We start from the raw sequence: 16399 nt of genomic DNA, 5'->3' as shown, positions 1-16399 counted from the left end.
TTATTCATTTACAAAATAAAGTTTAGTTTTACTTGTATTTACATGTAAAAAACTTGGAAAAGTGCGTTCTTAGCATTTGGTTATACATAACAGCTAGTACTATTAATGAATTAAACTTTGATTCTTCTTTTACAGTCATTTGCTTAGCGCTGGAGAATCAGCTAATAAATATTGTATGCTGTGGCAACTGGGAGGCTGCAGAAGCTCTTGGGTCCTGTTCTTGCTCACAGGTACAGAATGCTTGCTACTGAATGGCAAATAGAAGGAAAAAAGACCAGCTGTGACCATTGCATAGCATAGCATGGACTAGGTGACGTCACACCAAGTCCAGCTGTCTCTAGAGCTCATCGTATAAACAATGCTTTGCTCTTGCTGATTATCCATGAAAGAGAAAAGAGATGATCTAGCAACATACTTATTAATGTGTATATGTAATACTTTGTATCTGTGTATCTATACAAAGGCACATACAAGCCTGAGGGCTGGTGGCATGCCTTTAATCCCAGCACTTGGGAAGAAGAGGCAGACAGATAGGTCACTGTGAGTTTGAGGCCAACCTGGTCTACAGAGCAAATTCCTGGACAGCCAGCTATGATCTTGAGCTGTTAATTATCCTACCTCCAGGAGAATTAATTTTCTGTGATAATGAATCAGTGATTAATTTTTTTCTTCTAAATATACTTAGTTCTTTGCTTACTAGTCATAAGTCAGTAAAACTACTAAAATATTATCTACCTCATAGGGTACGTCCATGGATTACTTAGAAATGATACACGGAAAATATTTAGTACAATGTTATGTTTTTGGTAATTATTAATATTAATACTGGTACTTATCTGTTTTAGTTATTATTAGTGTTGTAAATAAAAGCATCATTCCAAGTTATAAATTCAGAATTTATGATATTAATTTTGGGTGGATGCTTATAACGCAGAGAGTAATGTTAAGTAATTGTGCTACTCTATTTCTTCTGTATGTTATGGTTTCACCTATTTAGGTAAAAGTGCTAACATAATAATGTTTGTACCACAATACCTAAGATGACATCACCCTAAAATCTGGACAAGTATGTCTTGTTTAGGCTTGCTGTAATGAGTTAGAATTTGTGATTTAATAATTTTTCTGCTCTTCCAAATCTTATCAAGTATTAGTAATTTTTAAACAATCAAAATGCAGTTTCTTTCACTACTAAATTTGGAGGCATTTTAACTTCTTGATAGTCACAAAGAGTGGATAAATTATCTAAGGGCCGGGGAAGTGCCTCTGTTAATAGAGCTGGGTTCAGTCACCAGTACTGCATAAGCTGCGTTTGTTGCCGCACACCTATAGATACCAGAGCTCTGGAGGTGGAGACAGAGGGTCAGTGCTCAGTCATCCTCAACCATGCTGACAGTTCAGAACCGCTCTCACTGTAGGGAACTGCCTCAAAGAAAGAAAGAGAGAAGAAGAAAAAATGTGTGTGATTTCTATTGTTAAACTGTTTTAACTAATGTGATTTATACAAATAGTAAAACTTTGAGAACAATAAACCAGATATAACTTGCAATTTCACCATTTCCTAATGTGAGAAATACATTTTATTGAGAAAGTCTAATATGAGTCTGTTTATTGTTTTTCATTAATTATCCCTGTGTTTGTTTGTTTTCAAGTTCCAAGATTTCAAGAACCCAGCAGTCAATATTCACTTGCAGATATGAGGAACATCTTTTCTATCAAAGGAGACAGTCTTGTGATTAACACTGCAAAAGCAAAGGGGTGGAAACAAGCAAGACTAAATCCAGTAATGGCCGAAACATTGGAGCATCTGAAGGCGTATTTGTGTCATAATGGTCTGTCTTCTCAGGAGACTAGGCTGGAGATCTTTCTGCCTACAAAAGTACTTCAGGTGGAGTGTAAGTGTAGGATAGTAAGTGAACTTGTGTGACCACTCATATGACGTGTCTAATACTCACTTTCTCCTCAGTGATTAGGAAACTGGCAGCTAAGGCTTAGCAGTCACAGTGTGCCTCCGTTCTGCCAGCTTACGACTTTCAGCCTCTCTGGGCTCTACTTTCTTTTTAGAAAAAATATCACAGTTTTATTAACTAACCTTAAAATCCTATTCTGCCTAAAATTTTACACTTACTGTAAAATTTTCTAGCCATTTCACTAATATATGTACATACTTTCAAAAATTAGTTTCAACAATAAGTAGTAAGTTTCCGTTGTTAAGGATTTGAGAAGCATAGTTTGAGAAAAGCATTCTGTTATAGAAAGTAAATAAAAGTGAACTTTAGGTATTTTAAAAGTGAGCTTTAGGTATTATCATCATTTGGAAATTGGCCTAAGGAGATAAGGAATGGAAGCTCGGATTAGCATGGTGTTCTGGAAGACTAATGGCTCAGAGTTCTTTTGGGAGGAAGAAGGATAGAGTACAGCGGACACATGGGTGTCTGTCCCAGTCCTAAAGGATTCATGGTGCAATAAGGGCACCGGAGGGCCAGCTCTATCAAAGGACATCTCCTTGACCACTACGAAACCCACTGCTGAGCAGAGAGGACAGGTGACTACATGGTAGGTGGCAAGTCCCAACCCACTCACCTAAGACACCTGAGCCTCTGGGATCATAATGGGAGGACATGGGACTTGACAGAGATCATATAAGAACCAGAGGAACAAGAAGTTATCTGTGAGACTGTCTCCAAGACACGAGAGAAACTGTCCGTGAAGTATTACCAACATGGCTGCTCACACAAGACCTGGAAAGGATGACAGCAATAGCATGCTAAACGGAAGGGGAAATCTCTTGGGGCCTCAAACCCGCACAAAGAACTCAGGAGCCAAGGAGTGCTGGAGTGGGAGAAACAGGGAAGAGCTTCCTCCCCAAGCTGGTTCTGCAGTACCAAGTGGTCACCATGCAATCATATACACAGATGGACTGAGCAGTTATATATGTGTACTTACAGGGGGATAATGATGTAATTGCATTTTAATTTTAAAAATAAAAATAGTAGAGTTTAAGACATTGTGAGAAAAATAAACACAGAAGAAAAATTCTACAGGGTCTTCAAATATCTATGGGGTCTTCAAGTATCATACATCTCTAAGATTGTATAAAGTATCAGAAGCAACAAATTTGAGGTTAAAAGAAACCATTCTTACTCCACTAGAATTATTACAGTAATTTAATTGTGAAGTTTAAAAGAAGCAATAACTAACCAGGCAGTGGTGGTGAATGCCTTAATCCCAGAACACAGGAGGCAGAGGCAGGTGGATCTCTATGTCTGAGGCCAGCCTGGTCTACAGAGCAAATTCCAGGACAGCCAGGGCTACACAGAAAAAGTCTGTCTCAAAACAACAAAAAGAAACTGTCTCAAAACAGTTTATAGAGCCCATAGCCAAGTTGTCAGAGTAGGGGGGGTGTCTAGAAAAGTAAATATATATGAGAATAGTCAGGAAAGTAAAATAATTAGCAGTTTCTAATTATTTGAGAACCAGATATCTCCAAAAAAGCTTCAGGGTTAGCAAATTGTCAACACTGAAGAAGCCCTGTTCAGCCTCTGTTCATTCAGGACTTGCAAATTGCTGCAGATTCTTTCTTAGCAGTGCTTAATATGGAGGACTTTAGACACTCATCGTGTGCTGCCTATTGTTGCTATTCCCCAGACTGGCCTTGCATTCTCATATGATAGTAACAACTGGGACTCTCATTAGTTCCCACTTTAAACATGCTGCACTGAAAGCTCACTCAGGACTTGGTGCTCACAGGCCGAGGCCAGGGGCTAGCTGTACTTAAGCATTACTCTCACGCCTGTCTCTTAAATGCGGTACAGTGAGGGAAAAGAACAATGTCACTTGTTTCAGTATTTCTAAGAAAGGCAAAGACAAAAATGACATAGCTCAGTTGAGCAGCATTTGCCTGGATTTCATGAAGGCCTGAAGTGGATCTCCAGACCTCATAAAACTGGGGATGCCAGCTCATTCTTAGAAAGTAGAGGCAGGTGAACCAAAAGTTCAAGACTATCCTCAATTATATAGCAAATTTAAGCTACAGAAACTCTGTCTCAAACAACCACAAAAACCCTTAGACCCAATTTTGAAGGAAAAATGCACATTTTTTTCTTTTTAAAGATTATTATTAAACAGTAGCCATATATTTCACGTAGTTAGATTATTTAGTTGCGCTTGTAGTTGTTTGTTTGTTTGTTTGTTTGTTTGTTTTTTGAGACAGGGTTTCTCTGTGTAGCCCTGGCTGTCCTGGAACTCACTCTGTAGACCAGGCTGGCCTTGAACTCAGCAATCCACCTGTCTCTGCCTCCCAAGTGCTGGGATTACAAGCATGGGCCCCCACTGCTCAACTGTACCTCCTTGCAGCTGCAGGGAGGCCCTCAGTGGTGTTAGATGGTTGGGGAGGAGTGCCTACACCTCTCTAATCCTTACCTAGCTCTGTAAAGACGCCCAACAAATGTATGGGCTCCAACTGAGCTTTGGTATAGTCACACTCCTCTGGGAGCTCAGGAGGAGGGGTAGGCATTGCTTTGTCTCCTTCAGAGAGAATTTTAGCTATAATACTATAGCTGGGTGGATCATGACAGATGTATATACTTCGATGGCCACCACAACTAAGGGAATATTGCCATCACAGAAAGTTCTCTTTCAGCCACTCTCCATCTACATTTCTCCTTTCCTCAGCTTTCCCCTAGCCCTCAGCAAGCCCTGAGGTGAGTTTCCCCTGTTCATTTATAGAGTCACGTCGTGTAAACTCTCTAGTGCCTGGATTCTTCAACCCAGCATAGCATTTGTGAGATTCATCCATGCTATGTGTAACACTAACTTGTTTATTTTACTGATAAATCTTTTTGTTTGTTTGTTTTATGTACTTAACCAGAGTGTGATCATCTTCCCAGGATTTATTCTCCAATTGTTTTAGTACCCTGAGCAAAACTTCTATGACTGTTTTTGTGCGTCTTCTTATGGACCATGGTAGGATTTTTCTTGAAAGAAGATACAGAAGTAAAATTGTCTATTGTTAGCAAGGCAGTGCTGTGGCACACACCTTTAATCCCAGCACTTGGAGAGATTTCTGAGATTGAGGCCAGCCTGGTCTATAGAGTGAGTTCTAGGACATCCAGGGCTACACAGAGAAACCCTGTCTTGAAAAACCAAAAAGAAAAAAAATTTACTGTTATTATTGGTGTTTTAGGTATATATTTGATTTAATAAGAAATTATTAAATTGGTTTTCCAAAGTTCTTTCATCATTTTACATACTCACCAGCAATGTGTGAATTTCAGCTACTCTGTATCCTTATCAACATGGTAGCAGCTATTCTATGGGCATGTGCAATGCCCATTATGACTTTATTCTATATTCCCCCAATGCCTAATAGTCATGAGTATCTTTACATACTCGGGACCAGATTTATTGTAATAGAATTTACTCAGCAATTTAAAGTGTATCAATGAGTCTTGAGAAAATCAGGGTTGTACACACATACACACACACACACACACATACACACACACACAATTTCCTGACACTAGCCCCTTCCCACAAATTCCACAGCAGTTGCGATCTGTTTTGCTCAGCTGTAGATAACTAATTTGTACTATGTCTCTATGAAATTGCCTCTATTAAATATTCTGTATAAATAAAAGCTGTCAAATATTGGTCTGTTGTGACTTACTTACTTTGTTTACCATCATGATTCATCTATATTGTAGGGTGTGTGTGTGAGGGGGGGAGAGAGAGATGTTCAAATCTTTTACCAACTTTTAAATTAGGTTTCTTTTAAAATATTAATTTATAAGATTCTTTAAATATATTTTGTATTTAGCCCTTTCTCCAAGGCTATGATTCATTATAACCTATTAGCAACAGCACTTTACTGGAATTCCTTCATTGCCTGGAAACTGAGCTCCTAGTATTAGGGAAAAGAGATGTGAGGCTAGAGAGATGGCTCAGTGTTTAAGAGCACTAACTGTTCTTCCAGAGGATCTGGGTTCAACTACCAGCACACATGTGTCTGCTCACAGCTGTCTATAACTCTAGTTGCAGGGGATCTGACCCTTACACAGATATACTGCAGGCAAAACAATGCACATGAAATAAAAATAAAGAATTAAAAAAAATAAAACATGTATTATTGATTTAAAACAAAAAAGAAGCCTCAAATAGAGGCTTGGGAAGAATTTAGGGCTAAACAAATGCTGCCTCAAACCGGGCAAGATAAAACATACATCATTGCTTTAAAACCTCTCCCAAGTCTATCTGCTTTGTGAACTGGGAGATGAAAGTTCCATTTAAGAAGGCCTGTCGGATCCAGTCTGCATTTATAGAGCTGTTATCAGAAGCAGTTCTTTTGGAGATGAAACAGACTGACAGAAAGGACAAGCAGGGGATCACCACTGCCTTCAGGCAGCCCAAAGCCCGGACGGCTTCCCAGTGTCAGCACTGATACAGGGCCTAGTCAGTGCTATCCATTGCTCTTCCCTTCTCTGCCAGCGTCATGACTACTAGAAAAGGAACTTAAGCTAATCAGAACAAAACAGCATCACTTATATTTTTCCACACTCTCATTGTGTGTGTGTGTGTGTATAAAACTTTGAAAGTTTAATCACGTTATGTACATTTTCCTTTACCTCTATTTTCTATGCTTTACTTTCCCCTCATCTCTCTCCTTATTTCCTCTCTGCCCACCCTCTCTGCCTCCCTCTCTCCCACTCATCTCTCTTTGATCTGGGGATTGAGTTCTCATTAGAGCATAAAGCAGAATATCTAAGTGTACTATCACTGAGCATCATCCATGGCCCAGGAAACTTCTCATTAAGAAGATGGGGAACATCATTCATGACACAGGGGACCATGTGTAATTTTGCACAAAACATAAATTATTTAACTTTCATATGCTATAAATAAGCTTACTCAAGAAGGCATACTGAAGGATGAAACTGCATAATTCAGTTGAACCAGATTTTTTTTTTTTTTTTTGGTTTTTTTGGATTTAGTTTTTTTGAGACAGGGTTTCTCTGTGTAGCCCTGACTGTCCTGGAACTCACTTTGTAGACCAGGCTGGCCTTGAACTCAGAAATCTGCCTGTCTCTGCCTCCCAGAGTGCTGAGATTACAGGCGTGTGCCACCACCACCCGGCATTGAACCAGATTTCAAAGTCATTACAGAATTATCTTTGTGATGTGTGTGCATAAATTGTGGGTCAACTATTATAAAATGTCCTTTAGATAAAATAATCTAAACAAAATCAAAAGTAAAAAACAAAAGTAATTTTTTAAAAAAGGAAAAGAAGAAAAAGAGATAGCCAGGTGGTGGTGGTGTGTACCTTTAATCCCAGCACTCAGGAGGCAGAGGCAGGTGGATCTTTGAGTTCAAGACCAGCCTGGTCTACACAGTGAAACCCGGTAGTGGGGGTAGGGGAAAAGATGGTTGCCGGGTGGTGGTCATGCATGCCTTTAATCTTAGGAGGCAGAGAGACAGGCTGATCTTGAAAGGCAGAGGCCAGTCTGGTCTAAAAAAGAATTCCAGGACTGTTACACGGAGAAATCCTGTGTCAAAAAAACAGGAGGGGGGAGGGAGGGAAGGAGGGAGGGAGGAGGGGGAGAAGGAGAGGAAGAAGGGGGAGAGGGAGGAGAGGGAGAGAAATAAGGAAGGAAGAAAAGTGATGGTAAACTGTTTTTTTAAGCTTATTTTATATAGAAGCAAAAATGGATTTTCCAAACAGTAAACAAACTACCCCTAAAGATCAAATTATGTTAACAGGAAATTACAACTAAAGGTATTCATTTAAGCACAAAAGTCATTTTGGAATCCTATTTTCTTATTTCCAGCCTGGCTAGAACATAAGAGTCGTCCCTCATCCATTGTGCCAGTCAGTGAAAAATCTGCAGATGTTCACCAATTACATGCACAGAAGAGACCCATACCCTCTTCAGAAAAGGAAGTGCCACGCCTTTGTTTGTCTGGTGAAAGTGTCTCTGTTAAAAAATCAAAAATAGAAGCAAATCCAAAGAGTGACCAAGAACTAGGTGCTAGAGTAATGCAGAAGAGCGAGACCAGCGGCGCTGGACTTGGTGATCCTGTGCCCTCTGTCAAAGCTGCTGCTTCTTCACAGATCAAGGCATCTTATGATAAAAAACAAGACAATTTGGACCTTCTGAGTGAGTTTATTATTCTGAGAAGTAAACACCAGACTTTCCCTTCAGAAGCTGACGTCAAAATCCATGACCAAGACCAAAACAATGGTGGGTAACTCAGAAAGATTTTGGCATAGGATGTAGCTCTAGGACAGGGCACTGTCCATTACACAATGCAAGAAAATAAAGGCACTTTTAGAGAATTTGTATGGTCTCTCACAGTCAAGGAAAACACCATTGAAACTTATTAGAGATAGGTATGTAGATATAGATTTAGATATGGAGATAAATATGCTTTCAAAGATTAGAAGGTACAATTTCATTTGTAACAAAGCTACTAATAAAACTGGTTTTTTTTTTTTTTTGTTTTTTGTTTTTTTTTTTTGGATTTTGGACAGGGTTTCTCTGTATATCCCTAGCTGTCCTGGAACTCACTCTGTAGACCAGGCTGGCCTCGAACTTCCGCCTGCCTCTGCCTCCCAAGTGCTGGGATTACAGGTGTACGCCACCTTGCCAGGCTAAAACTTGCTTTCTATAACTTGGATATATAAACTTAGTATTCCTAACTTAATTATGCTTTCATGCTTTTTTCTTACTCACTTACAATCCTATCAGTATTTTTAAAAATAGTTTTATTGATTTTTCAAGAATTTTAAACATTATCTTTTTAACATTATCATGTCCCCCCTCCCATATCCACCCTTCAATTCATATTTATCCAACCTCGTGTCCTCATTCTTTAAAAGATTATTTTATTTTATGTGCATGGGTATTTGCTTGCATGTATGCATGTGCACTGTGTGTGTGCCTTGTGCCCATGGAAGCTTAAGAGGATGTTGAAACCCCTGGAGCTGGAGTTACAGTTTTGAGCTGCCATTTGAGTGCTGGCAACTGAACCTGGGTCCTCTGAAAGAGCAGTCAGTGCTCTTAATCTCTGGGCCATCTCTTCAGATCCACCCCCCCCTCCTTTTTTAGCCCATCAAATCTCATTAATGCTACTTACCTACTCTAAGTTGTGGCCATTGGAGCATGTTAGACCTACCAGGGGCTGTGACCTTAAAGGAAGCTAACAGTCCCTCTCCAGGCAACTGTCAGTTACCAATAGTTCCTTAGCTATGGGTTTATCTTAATATTTAAACATACTTAATATGTATTTAGGCATTTTCACATTTAATTGCTTATTAATCTTTATAATATTATCAAAAAGTTGCCATTTGTGCTGTAATTCTTATATTTTCACTCTTCTAACCACATCAAAAGAAGTACAGTGTGCCATATCATTTTACTTCTGGTTTAAAACAATAGAACTTTAGAATAATTTTCAAATTTCAGACAGGTTTCTCTATGTAGCTTTGGGTGTCAAGGAAGTCACTATGTCATCCAGGCAGGCTGTCTTCAAACTCAGAGCTTCTCCTGCCTCCCAAGTGCTTAGATTAAACTGTGTGTCACTACATTTTGGAATAATTTTGACAGACTTCCCCTTGGTAAAATAGATAGAAGTGTTTATGTTACTTAGAGCATAATTGGGTCTTTTGGTCCATGTTCTATCTCTGGACATAAGACTTGGTTCTTGGTGTCACAGCAGTTGTGTGTGATTTTCCAAAAGGTGTGACAGCCATTTACAGATGTACTGAGATGTATTACCACTGCATGACATTTTCCACAGTGACAATCCTGGTGAAGATTCAGAGTAGGATTCAGAGATTTTAGAGCTCCCTGATTGTTTATGTGTCTATATATTCCATGGTTTCTGGTTCTATGACAGTTTAGCCATGTAATAATTCACCTTGCTAGATGACAATTCTGTATGTCTCTGGGATATTCAGAGACACCCTCTGCATAAAGGAATGAAGAAGGGGTTGGGGAGATGGGTCAGTCAGTAAAATGCTTGCCTTAAAAGTACAAGGAGCCCCAAAAAACATGTTAAAAGAAAGCTGGGTGTGGTGCATGCACTTGTAATCCAGTCCTAGCAAGGTGGGACTGCTGGCCAGCCAGCCTATCCAGCTTGGTGAGCTCCAGGACAGTCTCAAAAGAAAGAGTAAACAGTAACCAAAACCACCAACAGAGATGGCCATCTACACACACACACACACACACACACACACACACACACATGCACCATGTACGCATGCACGCTCATACATGCACTTGCATACACACAAACATACACATAGAGCACAGCAGTACACACACACACACAATGTGTGTGATATTCACACATGCACATACACATGCAAATGGGGAAAAGAAAATTTGTTACTTTTAGATTTGTTTCCAGATTCTCCTCCTATTTGAACTGTGAGCACTAGCACCCTTTTCTGCTTGTTCTTCTTGTGAGATTAGCTTATAAAGGACATATTAGCATCATAAATAAGGAGCCACAGCAAAAATGTTGAAAGAGATAAAAAGAATATTTTCATGTTAAAAAAATAGCTAACTTACTACACCTTTAAAGAGTGCTGATATTAAGACGGAGGCATGCCTCTGTGCTCCTGACATTGGCTCGGTCAGTGTGACACTCCTGGCCTCTTGTTCCTGTATATATCGTTCCCTGGTCAGGTGTAGAAACAAGTGTGGAAGCTATATATTTGGGGGTGAAATTGGTGTACACTTAAGGAAACGAGCGTCCCCAAAGAAAGAAGTATTGTCAGCCTGTCCCATGTCGTGACTCTTTCCTGGTGAGAGTCTCCCTGGCCAGCTTAGGCGATGACTGAATGGGTAGATGCCTCCTTAAGATATCTAGTTACCAAGCCCACTTGTCTCTCAAATCAAGCCCTATTCTCCAACTCAGCTTTATTAGCAATAAAGGTAATATTTCACTTCTTGTCTTATTTTACAGTTAATTGGAGATGAGAAATGTTATGACTTTAAAATCTCAATAATCTCAATAATTAATATCACTTGAGTGAACCTATTCAGAGTACTTAAAATTGATTGGCAGCATTACTTGTAACATAATCTGGTTTTGTATATTTTCCATCGTTATACTGGGGTTCTTCTCTTTTATTTAAGGTGGGATCTTTCTGTATAGCCATGGCTGGCCTTGACTCCATGATCCTCCTGCCTTAGCCTCCCAAGTGCTGGGATTATAGGCACAGGACCCATGTCCCACTCCATTAACAGACTTTTAACCTCACATAAAAGTATCTCAGGCTGGTAGCACAGTTTTAAAAAGTATCTTATAATCATATTATTAGTGGATGACATGAATATTTAGTTAAAATAGCTGTACCTGCACAAACATAAATTTTCTATAATATTTAGAGAATAAGAAACCTAACATATATTGAACGCTGTATCAGATACCACACTGCATATTAAAGGAAGTAAGGAGGGCAGTTACAATGAGATTTCATGTAGAAAATGGTTGCACTGCCCACACCTTTAATCCCAGCACTTGGGAGGCAGCAGAGGCAGGCGGATTTCTAAGTTCGAGGCCAGCCTGGTCTATAGAGTGAATTTCAGGAAAGCCCGGGCTACACAGAGAAACTGTCTTGAGAAAAAAAAAGAAAGAAAGAAAGAAAGAAAATTTAGAAAAAAAACAAAAAAACGAAAATGGTTGAACTGAAGATTTAATGGTAAGGTTGGAGACAGAGGGGAAACTCCGGAAAGCCACAGAGAGGTGAGGTACAATGCCATTGTCCTTTACGCATTAAGAACTGGAGTGGGAGTTTGGTGCCTAGAGTTCGTGGGCATCCTAAGTCACGCTTTACCTATGAGGAACCTGGGGCTGCTGCAGGGCCGAGGTGGACTTCAGAGTGGACGCCAGAGTTGTCCCATTTCCATCATCCGCCTTGTTCCTTAGCACAGCACTAGGTTTGCTGATCTGGATAATTCATTTAACTCACTCTCGTGTACTTCCATGAAAAGATTTAACAACAGTGATTTTGAACACAGGGTGAAAATAAAGCAGCCTCATTTCTTTAATGTTTTTGCTAGAATTTGAAGATAAAGAAAAATATTCTTTGACTCTTCAAGAAGAAAGTCCTGTTGTTTCTAATAATAAAGCGCCAGAGGAAAAATGTCAAGAAAGAACAGTTGATATCATCGAGATGCCTGCATCAGGTGTGCAGTGTGCGTGCAAGGTCATTGGGAAGTCCTCTCCAGACTTCTAGAACATACCTTATTTTCCATGAAATTGTCTTTACTGTTTCAGAAACTTTTGTTTTGTTTTGTTTTTCTAGACAGGGTTTTTCTGTGTAGCCTTACAACTCACTGTGTAGAACAGACTGGCCTTGCACTCAGAGATCTGCTTGCCTTTGCCTCTGCCTCCCAAATGCTGGGATATAGACATTTCTTAATTCTATTTCTGTTTTCAAGTTATTCCAGACCTGGAATCATGTACACTGCTTTGGTCTTTCCCGTTGCCTTACTCCAGACCACTAATTGTTACTTCTTCCTTCATTAAAACTGAAGCCACAGCCGGGCAGTGGCCGCACACGCATGTAATCCCAGCACTCTGGGAGGCAGAGGCAAGCAGATTTCTGAGTTCGAGGCCAGCCTGGTCTACAGAGTGAGTTCCAGGACAGCCAGGGCTATACAGGGAAACCCTGTCTCAAAAAAACCAAATCCAAAAAACAAAAACAAAAACAAAAATCAAAACAAAACAAAAAAACTGAAGCCACTTTCCTGCATTCCTGTGAAAAGAAGGGGCTGCAGGAGTCCTGTCCCATAGTCTCCGTGCATGGTCTTCATGGTTGGGAATGTGTTATCAGTGGCCACCCCACCCTCACCTAAGGCACAGTGATGTGAGCTGGGTGTCAGAAACAGCACATGATCCTTTTCACACACACCGATTACAGTGCCGCTGTTTTCCAGACACCCAGTGCCAAGCATACTGTCTCCTAGAAGCCACGGCGATTCCTATCTTAAAGAAGCTTGTCTGCCTCTGTACTTACCCTGCTGCTAACTGGAAATTTGCCACTGTCAATTTTGACCAAACAAGATTCTTCTTAAAGGAACAAGAAAAAATAATAAATGATGCTATTCACCAAGGTGAGTTCAAATCAAATCCATAATACGCAAGGAATACATTTTTAAACAATTGTAGCTATACGGACCCTCAGACCTGGAAGGAACCCAGACTGTAATTTAGCATGTAGTACACACATCTGGCCAAGCCCAGAAGTTTCTTAGTGAATCTCCTGACATGTATTATTTAATAGATCTGCATTGCAAACCCAAAGTTAACCCTGTAACAATTCACAGTGGAACCAGTCCTTGGCCCTGCTCTGCCCAAACAAAATCATGAAAAAATCCAAAGGATAGTTTCCAGTGAATTTAACTGCATCTTCTAATGAAATATATATATATATATACACACACACACACACAAACATACACACACACAACCCAGCACCCAACAACATAAAACTGACGATGTCTAGTGTAAAATCATATAACCAAATACACAAGAGATACAGGAACTGTAACCCATAATGAGAATAATCTATTGAAACAAACCTGAGTCAAGGTACAGGAATTACCAGAGGTCACTAGGCTTGTTGTAACTGTCTCTGCACAGGTGGAGGGATTTGGGGCACCTGACAGATTCATATCCAGGAATTACTGCTGTCATTGCTGACCTCTGACATTGTGCTTCTACGGAAGGAAAGAACAGAAAAAGATTTTAAAACAAGACTGTGGCTTTCTACTCTTTCTCACCCATATAAGCCTCTTCCCTGCTACTCAGACCATGGATTGAGGCCTCCTCTTAGAGTTATTTCTGTCCTTTCTGTGGCATGCCCTTTGGGGTTTGTAGTTGCCTATAGTACAGGCCAGGACAGACTAATATAAAAAATAGGACACTTACCATTTGTTGAGTGACATTTTGAAATCTTACCTGCTTGGCCAGTCTGCTAGCTTTCATTCATTTTTAAGCTGTACTAGTGGTCCATGTACTCTGCCTTGTGTTTATAGTCGAATCAGTGCAAGAGACACAGTGCACTGTGCTTATTACATGTTATTTGGACCTAGTTTATTAGTAAAGTCAATTTTCTAAATTCATTAAATTACATATACAGTAACAAATTTTCAACTTCTTTAAAAAATAATATAGGTGGGCTGGAGAAATAGCTCAGTGTTTTAAAGTGTTTGCTTCTCTTAAAGAGGACCTAGATTCAGTTATCATATGATGGTTCATAGTACCGGTAACCTTAGGTTCTAGGTGATCTGTAGCCTTCTTCTGGCCTCTTCCTGTACATGGTATATATACATAAACTCATGCAGACACATATATAAACTTAAATAAAAGATAAGTAAATCTTTGCTGGACGTGACGGTTCATGCCTTGAATCATACAACTCAGGAAGCAGAGGCATGTGGATCTCTGGATTTGAGGCCATCCAGAGCTACATAGTTAGACCCTACACCAAAACAACAGCCACAAAAATAAAGTGAAAGGGACCAGCAAGACGGCTTTGAAGATAGAGGTGCTTGCTGCCGAGCCTGATGGCCGGGGTTGGATTCCCAGAACCCACATGTTGTCTCCTGAACTCACACACATGATGACACACGCCTCCACTCCTCATCTCATACTTTCACATGCAGAGGAATCCAAGCAGTCATCTCCAGAACGTGCGTAGAGCAGGCTGAGGAGGCAATTGGCTCTGCCTTGTGAGTCTTGTCTCTGAACTAACAGTTTCAGATACTATCTGCATTTCAAAGCATTTCTTCATTCACAAGTCTCTATGTCTATCTTAAACAATAGGCTAGTTAGGAATTTAATTGTCTTCTTGGTTAGAACTGCTTCCCCCAACCCTCCCCCAAAAAAGTAAACATAATGTACTAGTCTTCACCACTAGGGGATGAGCTCTGCAGTTAGTTGTCAGCGTTTAGTGCTGTCTTGAGCATCACTTATCCTCACTAAGGCTAAGTCCTCATCTGTAAATGAGGATCACAGTAATCCTGAGAGGATGATAGAGTCCACGAGTTAACCTGCTTATATACAGCCTAGCGCTGTAAGCACTTGCTAACAGACATCAGCTGTCACTGTTAGACAAAAACTCTAATCTACTAGCTATCTTTTTGCTTATATAGATAAAAGTGATGACAGAAAAATGACTTTCAAGCATGCTGCTCTCTTACATCTGCTGGTAACAATTAGAGACGTCCTTTTAACATGCAACTTGGATACAGCATTAGGTTGGTGGAGAAATTTCTATTTCTTGTTTTCTTCTTGTTGAATATTTCATCTGAAATAACTTACTGTTCTAAAAAAGATATCACTTCTTGAAAAATTATGTAGCCTTCTCTCTTATTACACTGATCAACATACATTTTGTCATAATTATTAATGGATATATACATATATAGTATATATTACATGTATTTCAGTGCTAGGAATCAAACTCATGACCTCTTAATATTTTAATACCAAATAAGCAGTCTATCACCGAGCCACACTTCCAGCACAGAATGGAACTATATATATTCTGATTATGCTGCTTGTTCCAGGTCTGAATTGCTGAGTTCTGATGGCCTTATATGGATTTAAATGTATATTCATTTAATAATATGTGTAAATCATTATGCACTGGTTTTTAATGTGAAATTTGACATTTTGCTATATACATTTTAGGCCCTTAGTGCATGTTTGGAACTTTGCCTTAAAAAGTAAGAACTAGCTATTGTTATACAAAATAGTTTATCACTACTACACAGGGATAGGGAGCCATTGAGAAGATGAAATTTGCTTTTAACGTTAATTCTGAGGCTGGAGAGCTGACTCGTGGTTGAGAGTATATATGCTCTTGCATGGACCCCAGCCCAGTTCCCAGCACCCATGCTGAGCTGCTGCTCCAGTGGGATTGCTGCCTCTGACCTCCATAGCACCTGCACTCATGTGAATTTACCACATAGACACACACATACATACATACATAAAGTAAAAATACAATAATTTTTGGGGTGGGATCAGAGTTTTCTCTGTGTATCCCTGGCTGTCCTGGAACTCACTGTGTAGACCAGGCTGGCCTTAAACTCAGAGCCCTGCCTACCTTTGCAGTGATAGGATGAAAGGTATGTGCTCCCATGCCTGGCCTACGATAAATCTTTTTAAACAGTTAAAAGTCCAACAACAGTATTGAGAATCAGGTCTGAGACCTTAGGAGGTAAAATGTAAGCCAGTTTCTAAGTTTCCTGTCAGCCTAGTAGCACTGATACACGTGCATGTGCATGGAGACCACATGGAGTGAACAAAACATCCTAAGTCAGCACTCACTGATTATCCAGATATGTTCAACACCTGAGCTACAGAAGCTACCAGGTGCTCT

General features: G+C 39.8%; 1 protein-coding gene across 1 annotated transcript in view; it reads left to right on the top strand.

Moving 5' to 3' along the window:
* Positions 1-16399, top strand: part of Shoc1 (shortage in chiasmata 1) — a 75584-nt gene that overhangs the window by 37029 nt on the left and 22156 nt on the right. The window contains exons 10-15 of the mRNA XM_052175502.1: positions 136-230; positions 1650-1892; positions 7821-8234; positions 12066-12191; positions 12945-13121; positions 15165-15269. Coding sequence (XP_052031462.1) covers positions 136-230; positions 1650-1892; positions 7821-8234; positions 12066-12191; positions 12945-13121; positions 15165-15269 — 1160 coding nt within the window. The remainder of the gene's footprint in view (positions 1-135; positions 231-1649; positions 1893-7820; positions 8235-12065; positions 12192-12944; positions 13122-15164; positions 15270-16399) is intronic.

Source organism: Apodemus sylvaticus, chromosome 3 (assembly GCF_947179515.1).
Source record: "Apodemus sylvaticus chromosome 3, mApoSyl1.1, whole genome shotgun sequence".
Classification (NCBI taxonomy): domain Eukaryota; kingdom Metazoa; phylum Chordata; class Mammalia; order Rodentia; family Muridae; genus Apodemus; species Apodemus sylvaticus.
Note: the sequence above shows the minus strand (reverse complement) of the source record. Positions and strands in the feature narration are given on the sequence as shown.